Source organism: Gekko japonicus, unplaced genomic scaffold, assembly GCF_001447785.1.
Source record: "Gekko japonicus isolate JY-2015 unplaced genomic scaffold, Gekko_japonicus_V1.1 scaffold431, whole genome shotgun sequence".
NCBI classification, from domain to species: Eukaryota; Metazoa; Chordata; class Lepidosauria; order Squamata; family Gekkonidae; genus Gekko; species Gekko japonicus.
The window spans coordinates 299,812-314,884 of record NW_015162492.1 but is presented as its reverse complement, the minus strand read 5'-3'; the positions used below and the strand labels follow the sequence as shown (position 1 = coordinate 314,884).

Genomic DNA, 15,073 nt, shown 5'->3' with positions numbered 1-15,073 from the left:
TCTGGAATTTCACTGGACATTGCCTGTACATTGTCATCCTTACCTGTGAAACGCTAAGGACTAGAACCTTGCCTTTCTTAAAAACACAGAACCAATGAAAGCTGAGAAGCGTGGGTGGCCAGATTCCATGGTAAGTGGAAGGAAGTTTGGATCTGACTCTGCTTTTCCCTCCTCCTCGCACACTGATAGAACCAGAACTGGGATCCGGCCTTGCTCCTGCCTCCACTAGCACCCCCAGCTACTACCGGGGGAAGCGTGATGAGAATATGGCAGCCTACCGGGTGACCTCACACCAGCATGCCCAGAGGAAAAAGGAGAAGAAATGACCAGCTTGCCTGCTGAGTGAGTGCAGAAGGAAAGCACATTTGCCATCCCAGCGGTCTCCTTTGGGGTGGCGTCCAACCCTCTGCCCGCTTTTGACCGTCGCAAGGAGAAGCAGCAGAAAGGGGTGCATCACCTCTGTGCCTGGGAGAATACTTGCTTGCTAACAGCCCTGCTTCATATTTATTTGGTCTGTTCCTTTTGTGCAAGGAGTCTGTAACCAGTTTGTTGTGCGCCCGGCTTAAACTGTCGCCAGAACAGAGTCTGTGTGCACCTTTTGTGATTGCCTGACTGTCCTGCAGGGGGAGCTCTCCATCTCTTGGTGCTATTTCGCAGGGATGTGTTTCCCCCCTTCCCTAGATACACTGGCCTGTAGTTTGCTGATACTTCCCTACCGCTGTGGGACTGGACGTTGGCCTGCAAGTCCACTGAACTAGAGCTGCAGATCCATGCTGCATCATCGCATTGCTCCTCTTCCCCCCACAGGCTGGCAAAGGAATGGGGGAAAGAACCACCAGGCCTTTCCAGATTGTTTCAGCATACAAAGGATGCACAGTTGTTATTCAGTTCTTGTGGGAATCCAGAGTGAGATCATCTAATGTCTCCTTACTCCAGTCACAGTACTTTCTCACTGGCAAAAAGATTCCTCACCCCATTTCTTACCCTTGCTAGTGTCTCTATGCAGCTGGAGTGCCTATTGGTTAGTACCTGTGCCATAGGTGGTATGATCAGCAACACACACCCATGCTATTTTGACCACCACCCCATTTTTCATTTCCCCTCCTCAGTTTAGGAGTTTGAGTACTCCCTGTTGAACCATTCCAGCAGAAACTGACACTTGTGCTTTTAAATTTGGGGGAAGGATGAAACCGGCAGCCGTTCCCAAGTCTCTCTCACCCCTACCCGGCACCGTGAACTAACTTAAATTTGTTTCCCCTTTTAAAAAATACGGTTTCTGTGCACTTCTAGTGTACACCTACTCTGTTCAAAAATCAAGATGAAAGAAAAACCAAAAGACAGACCAGTGATATCCCCACAACCACCTGTAGCAAGATTTTACATGCATGTACACACAAAATCCTTCCATGGTGTGGAAACAGGATAAGACTGCTTCAGTGTTAACTTTAGCACCAATGGAAAACCCCATTTCTTTCCCCATCACCTGGACACACGCCCTCATTTACAAGCATTGCAATGCCCAATGACATGAATTGTCTCTCTTGACCTGGTGCTGCAGAGACCCAGGGTGCTGGCTGATAGGAGTAGCTAGAATGGCTCTAGACCCTGACCTTGGTGTTTGGAATGTGGCAGGCATGCTCATCTCCTGCTTATCCCCAAGGCAGCGTAGAACAGTGAGGTTTCTGAAGTACAGTCCCCTGGCTATCCTAGAGGAATAAGGAGTGGGCCCCCAAAGCCAGAAAAGTAGGGGGTAGTAATCAGAGGACACACAAACAGAGACCCTTTGGAGATGCAGCTCCCCCTTACATATCTTCCCTAACACTGAGGGCTAAAAACTTGCTTTTAGCGAAGATTTTCAGGCATCTGTGCTGGCTGTCAGATGGGGAGGGAGGTTCCACCCATGCAGAGGACTACCTGTCTGCCCTGGCTCTAACCGTGGGGCCCTGAGACCTTTGCACTGCTGAACAGCAAATGTCTTCTGCAGGCACTCTGGGGAGTTTGGAGGGGGAAGGGAACTATTTTTGTATCATATACACTTTGGGATTTCAGCAGATGTGGGTACCAGTTCTATCCAGGTCAATAAAACATCTCAGAACACTCGTCTTGAGAAGCGTGTGTGTTTTCATGAAAGAGAACTCCTTCCTCTAAACTGAGTCAGGATGATACTCTTTGCGAGTGCATTTCAGTCCAGTTTATTAAAAATCCGTGTCTGTGTGGCCAGCTGCTCTCAAAGTTAGTGCTGGGAAGAACCTGGATTCAGAGCTATTGGCTCCTTGCACCAAAACCCTACATTCTGTACTGAGGAAATCGGCTCTTGAAATATGTTAACAGGACAAACCAGTGCAAGGGCTGCTGTGGTTTTATTGCGTAAATGTACTCCCACGGCACACTTTAATGTGGTTCTGCACACTTTGGATTTTTGGAGCAAAGAGGGACAGAAGGAAGGGATAAATGGAAGACGGGACAGGAACCCATGATGGAAGCATAGGGCATAGGAAGTTCTGCCTTCTCCCCAGTCGTACCCTTGAGCCCTCTAGCTCAGTATCCTGTACTCTTAATTGGCAAGAGGTTCCAGGTTTGGTTCAAAGGATTTTAATGGCATAGCTTTTATTCCCTGGGAGCAGATCTTCAGACTCTCCGGAGGGGAAAGGGTCTTACACCAGATATGCTCATCTGAAATCCTTTTAATGGGAGATTGCCAGAGTCTGAAGCTGGGTTCGAATGCACGCAAGGCATGTACTCTGCTACTGAGCTATGGCATCTCCCATCCACAGAGGGATATTCCTCCACACACAGACCTCGCACCCTGTCCTGCTGAGGGCCAAATCAGAAAAGATGCGGAGGGTTCTGAGCCTAGAGCTCCCAGCTTTTTAAAAGTACCATTTTCTGCACCCTTTGGGGGCTCTTTCAGTTCAGGATAATGATGGGGGAGAGAAGGCGACCAGCACCCTGCAACCCCAATCAGGATGCCCTCCCCCCCCATGCACCTGGAATGCCCAGTGTTTCATCTCGTTTGGCCCTGAGAAGTATGTAATAACGAAAGGTAAGGTTACCAGGGTAGCAGCTGGCAGGCAAATGTATGTCTGTTGCCACTGAGATACTTGAAAGCTTACAATGCAAATTCAAGGAAACTCGACCTTTTGAATTTTGGTTTTAGAGCTTCCCTAGCCCTCCCTCAAATCCAGCCTTGAGCGCCCCAGGTCCTTTTGTGATGATGTCACAGCAACTAAGCCCAGGGCAGAAAGAATGTCTCCTGGCGTATCTCAGATGCCTTGGTGAATCATCACATCAGTGGCAGGGAACAGTGTCGGGGTGGTGCAGAAGGAGACTGAGATGGACGGGGAGAACTTGGGACAAGAAGCACACTAGCCTGCTTTTTCTAGGACCCCGAGACGCTGTCGCGGTGGTCACGCACAACTCCATGCGCAACAGATGGTTTGGGGCATGCTCACATACATGCTGGTAATTTACTAAGTTGAAACAATAGGAAAATAATGGGCCTGATTTTCCCTCCCCCATGAAAAAATTCTGCCGTACAAGAAGATACCAGTCTCGGCAGGGGGCAGGGGAGATTTTGGTTCATGAAGAACACAGTACCAATCCATTCCCTGGCAAACGGTACTCCCAGGAGTCACAGCCCATCTGGGGTTTTTCTTACTGTCCTACCAGTGGCTTTACATGGAAATAGTTTATGTTTCCAAGTCCTTTAATTCAAGACAGCCGGATTCTAAACACTATTAAATCCCCTGGATTCCCCCAGGTAATCCATTCCAGGATCACTAATTATCAGCCTCTCTGAGCGCCAGGTGATCATGGGACATTTACAGGTGGACTTACTCATCTGAGAGAACAGGTACTTGATCCTGCAGGCAACTCAAGTAGCAGCAGATGGTGGTGGGAGTGCTACACAGCACACACAAAGGCAGCTGAAATCAAAGCTGAATTAAACTACCCAGGTGGACATGCATTCTGTGCCGCCCCATTCTTCTTGAATGAGAGGGGTGGGGTAATTGTATTTTCTTCCTTCAAGGGTCTTCCTGATTGCAGCTTCTTTCCCCTGTTACATAAGAAGCAACGGATAGATTTGCTCTTGGAAGGAGGGGGGGAATGCTGCAATCAGAAAAAACCAGTGGGCAGTGAGTATCTATATCTCACATCCTGTAGTTTCAGGAGTCTAGGGTGGTAGAAGGAATGAGCTGTATTTCCCCTAGGAAGATTTCCTAGTTAGCTTGGAGCACCTGGAATTCTGCCACCCAGCCAACAGCTTGTTTTGCCCCTTCGGTAGGGTCTGCTTGACTGTAAACTGTAACGCTTCCGAGCAATCGAAGTTTCATCTCAGCTTTGTTCCCTGTTCTTCCTGTTTCATTCTTCCTTGGCAGATTCCATGAAGAACCTATATCCATCCCAGGTATGGTTTGTTTCCTCCCCAGTACTTAGCAATGCCAGAAGCAGAGACTTCCTTCCTCTGTTTACTCACTGCCTGGGATCCATCCGTGTGCGGTGAGCTGACTGGCTCTCTGAAGTCACCACGGCTGCATCTCCAACATGGCCTCCGGTCAGCAAGGAGACGGCACCCTCTACGTGGCCTGTGGCTGCCAGAGCCACCACTGCCTGCTCCGTTGGGAAGCCCATCTTCTGGAGCTGCTGCAGCCTGCCAGGGAGGGAGGGGGCATGAAGGAGATGGGTTAAGGGTCAGAAGCTTGGGCAGACAATTACCAAACTTGCTTTTCAGGTAAGAATAACACATGGAATTCACTGCCACAGGAAGTGGTGGCAGCTACAAGCATGGACGGCTTCAAAAGGGAATTAGATAGGCATATGGAGCAGAGGTCCATCAGTGGCTATTAAGCACAAGGTATAGATAAGGGCTTTGGGGCAAGTGATGCTCTGTCTTCTTGGTGCTTGGGGGGGGGGTCAACAGTGGGAGGGCTTCTAATGTCCTGGCCCCACTGGTGGACCTCCTGATGGCACCTGGTATTTTTGGCCACTGTGTGACAGAGTGTTGGACTGGATAGGCCTTTGGCCTGATCCAACATTGGTGTCTTGTTTTTTGTGAAAGAATCTAAAGGTGCAGGGAGGGGGGGGGGGGGGGGGATCTCAGGTTTTTGCTCTGCTTTGTGAAAACCTCAGGAAAGGGGCCTGACCTGTCTCCCCCTCCTGGCCTAGCCATCCTCCAGGTTTTCCTCCTGGTTAGTCCCAGAGACCCATATGAGGAAATGGGGATCCGTGTTGTGATCACATCCAGCCAAGAAGTGGCGTTTCTGGCCAAGAGCCTCTCCAAGGACTGAGGGCTACCAGGAGTAGATCCCCACTTAACAGAATCATATGTATTGGGATAATTAACTGGTTGAAACTATTTTGGAATGTTTGACTATATTCAAAAAAATTAAAAAAAAATTTAACCAAAAAAAAAAAGAATCATATGTATTGGGAAAGCATAGTTCCAAAGAGAAAAAAAGCCTTCCCCACATTAGGCAATCAGACTATTAACCAGGACTTCTCAAGCTATTAAGATACGCTTGGACATCAAGGATCCTGCTGTGTTACTGTTGCTACTGGCAAAGAACTGTGCTCACACTACCATTTCCCAGTTTGGTGTAGTGGTTAAGAGGATGGATTCTAAACTGGGAGAACCGGGTTTGATTCCCCACTCCTCTATATGCAGCTGCTGGTGTGACCATGGGTCAGTCACAAGTTCCCTCAGAGCTGTTCTCTCAAGAGCAGTCCTCGAAAGAGCTCTCTCAGGCCCCACCCACCTCACAGGGTGTCTGTTGTGGGGAGGGGAAGAGAAAGGAGACTGTAAGCCGCTCTGAGACTCTGAGTGAAGGGCGGCGTTTAAATCCAGTCTCTTCTTCCTCTTCTCTAAAGTTCTTTGTTCAGACTGACCCAATTTAAACTGCTTTGATTTCCTGCCAAAAGACCCAGCTCAGTCTCCAAAGAAAACTGTGGGCATTTCCTCCCTGGGTAACAACTGTTAGTAAATATCTCTGTTTGGAAGGTGTCCCCTTCAAGCTGAAAGGAGGGTGCAAGTGTATGTATGAAGAGTTTGTCAGAGGCTGACAGAGACAGCTGGGAGTCGACTGAAAAACTTTGGCTGCTTCCACATGGGGATGATTCTCCACTGTGGACTCAATGCTATCACAAATACCGAGGCATCGGCACTAGCAACAGACTGTCCAACCTGGGCGATTCTCAGGTTTTCTCTCCCCTTCCCGTTGTGCCTACCGTTTCTCCCTTTCCTTCCCAGCTGGAGGGCTTTTCTGCCATCCTTTAAAAAAACGATAATTGCTATACTGGTATAGTATTACAGCAATAAACCTACTACCAATATATTTTTTTTAAGCCGGCACAAAGCCTATTGGCGTGGATAGAAGGGTGGGCATGAGGGAATGGGGAGTTAGGAAATCCACACCTTCTCACCCACATGGGGACTGACCTACTTTCATTCAGATGTTTCCAGAAATGTTGGTGCAAAGGAGGGGAAACCGTGGAAGATAAAGAAGAGGAGCTGGTTTTATACCCCAGTCTTCACTACCCGAAGAAGTCTCTGAGCGGCTTACAAATTGCCTTCCCTTCCTTTCCCCACAACAGACACCCTGTGAGGTAGGTGGGGCTGAGAGAGCTCTGAGAGAACTGTGACGGACCCAAAAGGAGGACTATGACTTTCTATAGATGCTCTGAAAAACCCTGCAATGGTGGCACAGTGAACAATTCTTGAGGAAGCTTCCCTTATGCTACAAGGTCTCTGTGTTTCTCTGGGGGTCTGATGGGAACCAGTGGATCTGCAGACCTGTAGAGTGCTCCTTTGCCTCTGCATGAGCTCTTGCTTGCTAATTCATAAATAAACCACATAATCTAAAAACACCATAAATCCCCAGTGATCGCCATATCACACAAACCAAGGAATTGCTACCCCAGAGAAGTGGGGACCGCATGACACTTTCCCTCCCCCATGAGACACTTAGAATTCCCCTTACCGGAGAGAAGAGACAGATGATTTGGATAGCTTTACTTCTCCACCGGTCACATCCTGCAAAGAGGCCTGGATTCCAGCCTGCAGCATCTCCTCATCAACCAGGGATTCATGGAGGACTGAAAAAGGAATGTTTGAAGCCCCAGAGGGGCACGAGAAGGGAGGTGGAAAAACAGACACGTATGGCAGTCCAGATTCCTGCTCCAGCCCTATGTTTTCTCCTCCCCGGTAAGGGACAGATGGTGAAGTTGGAGGTTGTGTCCAGGTGGAAAAAACTCTCGGGAAGACTGGTTGGGCTTGATGTTCCGGAGCAGAAGTGAGTCTGAGAATTGGGGGGGGGGGGGAGACAAAAAAAAGGCTTTGAATTAAGTCAAATCGAGCTACTCCACAAATTAAAAACTTGGGTCTATCCCTAAAAATGCATGTGTAGCCCTGACCTGGATAGCTCAGGCAAGCCTGATCTTGTCAGATTTCAGAAGCTAAGCAGGGCCGACCCTGGCAAGTATTTGGAAGGGAGGCCTCCAACCAGGGCTTGGGATGCAGAGGCAGGCAATCAAGCCAGTTCTCTGAAACGTCCAAACCCCAGTAGGGGTTGCCAGAAGTCACCATGACTTCCAGGCATGCAAGCACGCACACACAAAACCCACCAAAAAACCCCCAAATGTGCATGTAAAAAGGTAATGTGTGAATGGGATAAACATGTGCTTTTTAAAAAAAGAATATCGTCTAGGTTTACTCTTCAGAGAATTTGTCACTGTTCCCCATAGGCTTACTGTCTAAGCTAAATGGGCTCTAATAAGGGAGTTTGCCAGGCAGTCGGTCCGACCTACTGTGTATTTCTCACATGTAAACCAGTGATCTGCAACATGGCACCTGTGAGAATCCTGGCACCCATTTACTGTTTGAGTCTTGGGAATGAAATCCAAAGGGTCTTGAGTGGAACAACAAACAACAGGGGGCTTCAGGTTGCTTCTTACCACCACACACACCAACAAAGTACGGCGCTCATCCCAGGCAGATGTGTCACATACCCTCATCACAGCCACAGACAGACTTTCTAATGTCTCTAACTAAGCAACCTTTCCCCCTAGAGCTATGCAGAAAGCAAGCCTTCTCTGTTCTTCTGAAACTAAAACCAAATGTGCCTCTTGTTCACCAAAACAAGGACCTGATCCCAAATGGCAGCCATTTTGTAATAGGCCCTGCCTCTGTAGCAGCCATTTTGTGGTGGCACCTGGTATCTTGTCTCCCACCAGCTTATTTTATTGATTTATTAGTATTTTTACCCCGCCCTCCCCGTGAGTGGGCTCAGGGCGGCTTACAAGGGGGCAACAATGCCCACATATAAAACAAGACTAAAACAGATTAAAACAGAATCAAATAATTGAATCACAAAAATAAGGTGCTCAAAAAAGAACAAGATGGTTTTCCAACAGTAAATGCCGGATCTTTCATTGGAGGTAGATAGTGTCCTGTAGCTGGTACGCGGCCAGTCCAGTGGTACCCACCCAGCACGGTATCATGGCAGATCTTCAAGGGCCATCCTCTTACCCAGTTGTTACCCACGCCATTGGTGATGGTGGTAGTGGGGGTTCCTACGTAAAAGCCTGGCAGAAGAGCTCCATCTTGCAGGCCCTGCCTTAACAATGTTGCTTCACAACATCAGCAGAACTCTTTTACCTCTGCAGGTTAACTAACTATACTTTGTTAATTGATTGCCGTAGGTTAATTAACATTAGCAATATAATTTTTGCAAACTTATCAGGGTTTATGAACACAGCAGGACAAAAAACCCTTTCAACCCATCAAATCCATCCTTCAAATATGAGGTATCTTAAAAAATTTTTTTTTAAACTTCAGGAAACTGATATGAATGCAAAGAAGTTTTGAACACCTGACCCAATCTTCCTCTGTTCTCCCCTTTCTTATCCACAAGACCTAGGGGGAAGCCACCTCTTGGACTTTCAGATATTGTCCAGATGCAAGGGAAGGGTAGGGGAAGAGTCTTGCTGTTGTTTACCTCTTTAAACAATCTCTGCAGCCTAGATGAGTTCTTTTGCACAGAGGCTGCACTTCAGGGAAAGCATGCAATGATTCTGTCCATAATTTAAAACAAAACAAAACAGAATACTCTCAGGACTTACTTTTGCAAAGATGAAGGCAGTTTATAAACTACTGGAATGTGGTCAAGCCAGTGGAAAAAGTCAAAGTTGTGGTATTGTGTTATATTTAGCGTGTACGATCTATTTAAAAGTTAGTTTTAAGAGATAAGCTTATTCTTGACTCAAGAACTGTCAGTCAGAGTTCTCCTAAGCATTGTTAATTAGAGCTGGAGTAGGTTCTAGAGTCAGGTTTGAACTCCAATTCTATGGTAAATATTGTTGATCGATTGGCTTGGTATTTTTGATACGTTCAAGTAAATAAAAACGGAACTAAAGTACAAAGTTCACAAAAGGCCACGGATGTACCTGCAAGGTGGCCTCGCTGCTGTCCACGCCACTTCCCAACCCTAGGAAAACTTTGGCTTGGTGTGATATCCTTGGATATTCAAACCAAGATGCTGATCAAAGGCCCATCCAGTGTGGGGAGAGGATCCAACCGCATGCTGGAGAGGCAAAACATCCAAAATACCTCTCATATACGGGTCTTACATCTACCTTTCATTTCTGGCTGCTGGGTCAGCGGTTGGAAGGAGTCCAGCAGTTGCCGGGGGTGTGACCAAAGGGAGGAAAGAGACCCCAGCCAGAGTCCTGCAGATGAACCCATTGTGCCACCTTTCCAGGCTTCTCTCTGACAGTTCCAGCGGGGAGAAAATCCCGGCACAGTCTGAGGGGTTCCCCCGACCTGTCAAGGAAAATCCCTCCTACTCAGGAAAGCCAGGGCCCTCTAGGCCTGTGATAATTAAGAGCAGGACCACACACCCTTCTTTCCCACTAGAAAACACACAGGGGGAAAAATGTTTGATCCAATTATGGAAACTGGGAGCTGATCCAGTGATCAAGTCCTTCTTGGAATGTGCTATGTCAGACTGGAGGAGGGAGAGTTACGAGTTACATTTACAATGTTCTGCATAGAAAAATACCTGTATACTCATGGAAGAAATAGCACATCCGAGAGAAGGGCTTCTTGGTCTGCTCATCAACCTGGCAACATGGCCAGCCAAGAGCTGAATCACAGTGTAACTGCAATGTCCAGAAAGTTGACTTGGCTATGTGAGGACTGCAGTGAAGCCCAACTGGGGGAAACTTATATAAGCTTCTTAACCCTGCTCCAATATGGAGCAGCCCCTCTGAAAGGTGTACCAGGTTTGGCAATATGGAAGAAATCCATTGCCAACGTACACTGCATTTGGCCAAGCAAGTCCTTGGCCTGCAAATATCTTAGGCCACAATAGTCTTTATTATCCCCACATTCTGTGTCAGACCTTACAGTTGCCATTCTTCCACAAAGAAAGACTTCCAAGGGAGAATCCACCGCAAAGCTGCCGAACTGGAATTCATTTGAAAATCAGGATCTGCGGAAGTGGTCACAACAAAACCTAGGAGTGGCTAAATCACCTGAGAAAGTCACTGTCCCTCTTTAGAGGCTTATTCTCACTAGTATCTGGTTACTATGAAGAGGTCTGTCCTATTGGCCAGGAGCAAAGTTGCCTTCCTGGTGGAAGTTAGGGTCTTTGACAAAGTAATGCCAGTCTTCCTTAAGTATGTTAAGTATGTTTCTGAGTATGTTTTGTGGATGGGTCCTCATTATTAGGAAAAGGCTATGGCCAAGTCCCCACTGGCATTTAGGGCAAGTAACGTCTCCTGGCTAAAGCAGATGTGTGTAGACAAAAGAGCAATCAACAGGCTTCAACTGGAGCAACTCTGCAGAAGATTGCACTGTAAACTGTGCCGTTCACTGCCAGGGGAAGTGGTGATGGCCAGTACTATGGATGCTGACCAGGTGTCAGTTAAAGGGCAGATTCAAAGGGTAGCAAAAGGATACAAGCCAGGCACGTCAGCAGCCCACTGGCATGCAGGAGGAAAGGAGAGCTGGGCAACAGAAGTTGGCTAAGCCCAAGCAGCACCCCAGCCGCAAGAGCAGTTGGAATCACTCCCGAGATCCCCCTCCGCTTCCATTGCCTTTGGTGGTGCCCCAGCATGGCCAGGTGCACAGGTGTGTAGCCACCAACAGCAGCGGCAGGCTGGGCACCCCACAGACCAGCTAGCAGGAAGTACAGTAGGGCTGAGACAGTGGCTCCAAGGAGTGAGGCATGGAGGTAGCGAAGTGTGCCCAGACGCAGCTCCTGATGCCATCCCAGCAGTGGGAAGAGGATCACATTGAAGAGAAGGTGGGTGGCATCTGTGTGGCACAGGCAGTAGGTCACCAGGCGGTAGGCTGCAAAGAGAAGTTGGAGAAGGTGGTTAGTACAAGATCACCTTTATTTGAAGAGGGGCCATGGCTCCGTGGTAGGGTATCTGCTTTGCACACAGAAAATCCCAGGTTCAATCCTCAGCAGCACCAAAAGGATCAAGTGATGTGGAAGACCTCAGCCTGAGACTGGACAGCCACCACCAGTCGGACTAAACAATATTGACCCTGTTAGACCAATGGTCTGGTTCAGTATAAAGCAGCTTCATGTATTCATGTCTGTGTTTCCAACAGCAGCAGCAACAGCAAATTTACATAGGCATCCGTTTCTATGAAACATTTTCTTGGTGTCCATATCCTCTTCAGTTTCTCACACCTGCCTTCATTCACACACACACACAAACACATGGGCAGACACATGAAGTCTAACAACTGACCCTTGAGTGCTGCCTCCTTGTTTCTCAACCCCCTTTCCCACTAACAGTAAACTCCACAACCTATACCTAAGTCTTCCGTACGTTAAAAACTTTTGTGCATTTGGAATGTGCATATTCCACAACACCTCGGCAGTTAGGGAGACTCATTTCTCAGAATACAAAACTAAGGCAGTGTAGAATACAGCTGTTTGCATCTCTCTCTCTCTCTCTCTCTCTCTCTCTCTCTCTCTCTCTCTCTCTCTCTCTCGTAATAGATATATTCACAATGATGCTTATAGAAAGCTAAGGCATTTACATTTCTAAATTCTCTAAATGTGCAAACTAGTTCCCTTTTATGCTACCCATACAATAAATTAACCATTTTATGCTGTTAAAAAAGTTAAATAAGAATGAAAGTATTTCAACTTTTTTTCAAGTTATCTGTCCCCTTCCTCAAAAAAAAGGGAAAAATTGGTTTTCCCCTCTTGGCTTCCACTTCACGAATGTTTACATCTCTAATCTGTGTGTGCGCGCGCACACGCAACCCGTTTACATGCAGAGATGCTTTGTGGTCACTCCTGGGTCTCTCTGAATCCCAGCCAACATCTGACCACAAGATTTGGGACTGAAACAGATTGGGGGGGGGAGAAAGAGTTTTGGATTTCACAGTGCTAATGTTGCTTTGTGTGTCTGCCTGTGTGCCTGCACCTGTGCCCTTGTAATTACCACTCCACCTGTACATATCGCAACTACCACCTTGCCCTTAACACACCACTTGTTAAGTGCCTGTACCCAAGACCTCCAGAGCCATCAATGAAAAGAAAGAGCATCACAGAGGAGCCAAACACCTACCATGGAGAGGCTTGAGTAGCAGGCCAGGCGCTAAGGCCCAGCTTTCCCCAATGCCCATCAGCCAGAAGAGGCAGAGAAGTAGCATGAGGGTGGAGGAAGCAACTGGGGGATGCCGCAACCCCCGCAGCCTGATCAGAAGCCTTCTGAGCCGCATCCCCCTACGAGATGAGAGAACATTACAATTTGGATCAGAGGTTCATATTTATTGGTGGCTGCTTTAATTGCAGATTAAGCAGAGATACATTTTAACGCATGGAGCTCATAAATAATAAATAACTAACTAGCAAAGATTCTCAGGGACTCAGAGGATTCAGAAAGATCCCCTCCCAAGCAGGTGTTCTATCCACAGTGAGCTAAAGTTAAGGCTGGGTGGCAGGGGTCGTTTCGTAGAAAAAGAGCTAGGGGGACTCATTAGCATAACTCATTAGCACATGCCACACCCCCTGACATCACCAGAAGTGTGTCATAAGGCCACACCCCCTGACATCACCGGACGTGTGTCATAAGGCCACACACCCCGCCCCCAACGGTCCCGGCCGCCACCGCCGGCCTTGCAGCTCCACTGCCGAGCCCCATGAGGGGCCCGGCGGTGGACCTGCAAGGCCGGCGGGAGTGCAAGGAAGCCCCACGAAGGCCCTCCCTGCGGCCGGAAGCGGGGGGCGGGGCTTCATCATGTGCCCCGCCCCCCGTACCTCACCCGGGGGAACTGCGATCCCCCGCCCCGAAATGACCTCTACTGGGTGGGATTACGATGGGTTTTCTTTCCAGCTTCTATTGACATCTAGCAGATTGCTTGCCTTTTTGAGCCTCAGTAATTCTAACAGCAACTCTGTAAAGTGATCCAAAATTATGGCTACCTGTATTAGATTGTTTATTTCTAATATTACAAATGTAAATCTATGCTTAGTTGAGACTTAAGGTCACCCCTTAAATCCATGGCTAAGGGGAGACTTGAACCATGGATACTATGACCGAACTGTCCCCTATCACCACCACAACAATTACCCTGAAAGTACATTTAATGCTGCTGTTTAAAGGTGGCTACTATGGGATAACTAGAACATATTAAGTCAGTTTCAGTCTGATCTTAGTCTTGTATTAATTTCAGGGTTCAGTTGCCTCTAACTCTCCTTAAGACTGTTGTGAGATAAATAGAAAGAGATTCTCCTCTCCTGCATCTCAGGTTCGCCCACGGAAGTCGGCTGGCAGTTTGCGAGACACACACAAAAAACTTCATAACACAGTGCTTCAACTGCTGAAACTAACTGAATGTGGCCATGGTTCATCTGGATATTATAAAGGGATTACATAAACTCATGCAGGAAAACAGGTCTGTCAAAGGCAAGACAGCTTGGGAGCATCCACATTCGGGGGCAGTGTATTTCTAACACATGCCGGGGCAAAGAGGAGGAGAGCTGTTGCCTTCATGCCCAGCTTGGGAGTTTCTCCCAGGGTACCACACCTCGCTCTGACCCAGTTCTTATATTTTCAAGAGAATCGCAAGGCCATGTTCGAACCCCAGCCCCTCTCCGTGTAGAAATGTTGAGGAGTTTCAAGCCGAGTATCTTCCTATGACTAATTCCAAACGGGCGCTCCCTCCGCCCTCTTCCGCCGCCTCTCGATTCTGCAAGATCAGACTGCAGTCTGCGAACAGACCACTTCCTTTTACCGGGCTCAAGAGCGGCCGCCGTTACCCCAGTCCGGCTGGTGGCGGCGACTCATCGCACAGCAGGAACCGGTGCGCAGTTCAGCCATTTTGAGCATGCTGGCTTTCCCTGGAAGGCCGTTTGCAAGTCTAGCCTGCACATGCTTGCAACGAGCGAGGGAGCGTCGCTAAAGTGTAACTAGAGCAAAGAGACCAAAGGGGGGGGGGGGAATAAATCCGCCAGAGGACTCGAACTCTGATCCTATTTTGTTGCTGCAAATTCTCTTCCGTTTTTTATGGAGCTCGGGAAGGCTTGCTCCCCTCCATATCTGGAAAAATACAATGTTGTCCCCCAATTCATGTAACATATTCTCAATAATATACAGTATTGCATTGATTAGTCTCGTTGGGCTTGCAAACGGTTCGACCTTTCTAACTGCTCGTTGCTTCGGATGCCAAACCTTTGCAGACCCCTCGTTATGGAGTTCCTAACATTTGGTTCCCAGCGAGCTGGTCAGCTATCCCCCCCCCGCCCCGGCCAGTGCTGTTGCCACGTTGCTCTGCCCTCTTTTTTTCCTTGACCACAAGCCAACCTGTATGAAACAGAAAAATACAGGACAGCCATGTCCAGGGACCAGGTCGCTAGACCTCATGAGGCCCAGAACACGAGAAACAGGGTGAAATTTGGAAGCCAGATCAGGGGCTGGGTTCGGGTACGGAAGGGGTGGTGCCTGCTGTCCTTGGGCGTATGGTCTGAAGACCATGGGGGGAGGGGAGCAGAGTGAATAGCAGAAGCCATTTGCAAACAACAACCCCCCTCCATTTTAGCCCTTCACA

The 15,073-nt window shown here is 48.2% G+C and overlaps 2 protein-coding genes across 2 annotated transcripts in view; one reads left to right on the top strand and one right to left on the bottom strand.

The window, feature by feature from the left end:
- Nucleotides 1-1,225, top strand: part of EMID1 (EMI domain containing 1) — a 105,096-nt gene extending 103,871 nt beyond the window's left edge. Inside the window, exon 16 of the mRNA XM_015406014.1 lies at nucleotides 190-1,225. Within this exon, the coding sequence (XP_015261500.1) occupies nucleotides 190-326 (137 nt within the window). The 3' untranslated portion in view covers nucleotides 327-1,225. The remainder of the gene's footprint in view (nucleotides 1-189) is intronic.
- Nucleotides 1,226-2,352: 1,127 nt separating this feature from the next.
- Nucleotides 2,353-14,330, bottom strand: RHBDD3 (rhomboid domain containing 3). Its single transcript, XM_015406053.1, has 6 exons — nucleotides 14,286-14,330; nucleotides 12,592-12,749; nucleotides 10,958-11,350; nucleotides 9,631-9,799; nucleotides 6,978-7,295; nucleotides 2,353-4,651 (listed from the first exon to the last, which is right to left on the bottom strand). Exons 2-6 carry the CDS (start codon nucleotides 12,743-12,745, stop codon nucleotides 4,474-4,476), a joined length of 1,212 nt encoding a protein of 403 aa, XP_015261539.1. The 5' UTR covers nucleotides 12,746-12,749; nucleotides 14,286-14,330; the 3' UTR covers nucleotides 2,353-4,473.
- Nucleotides 14,331-15,073: the final 743 nt, after the last annotated feature.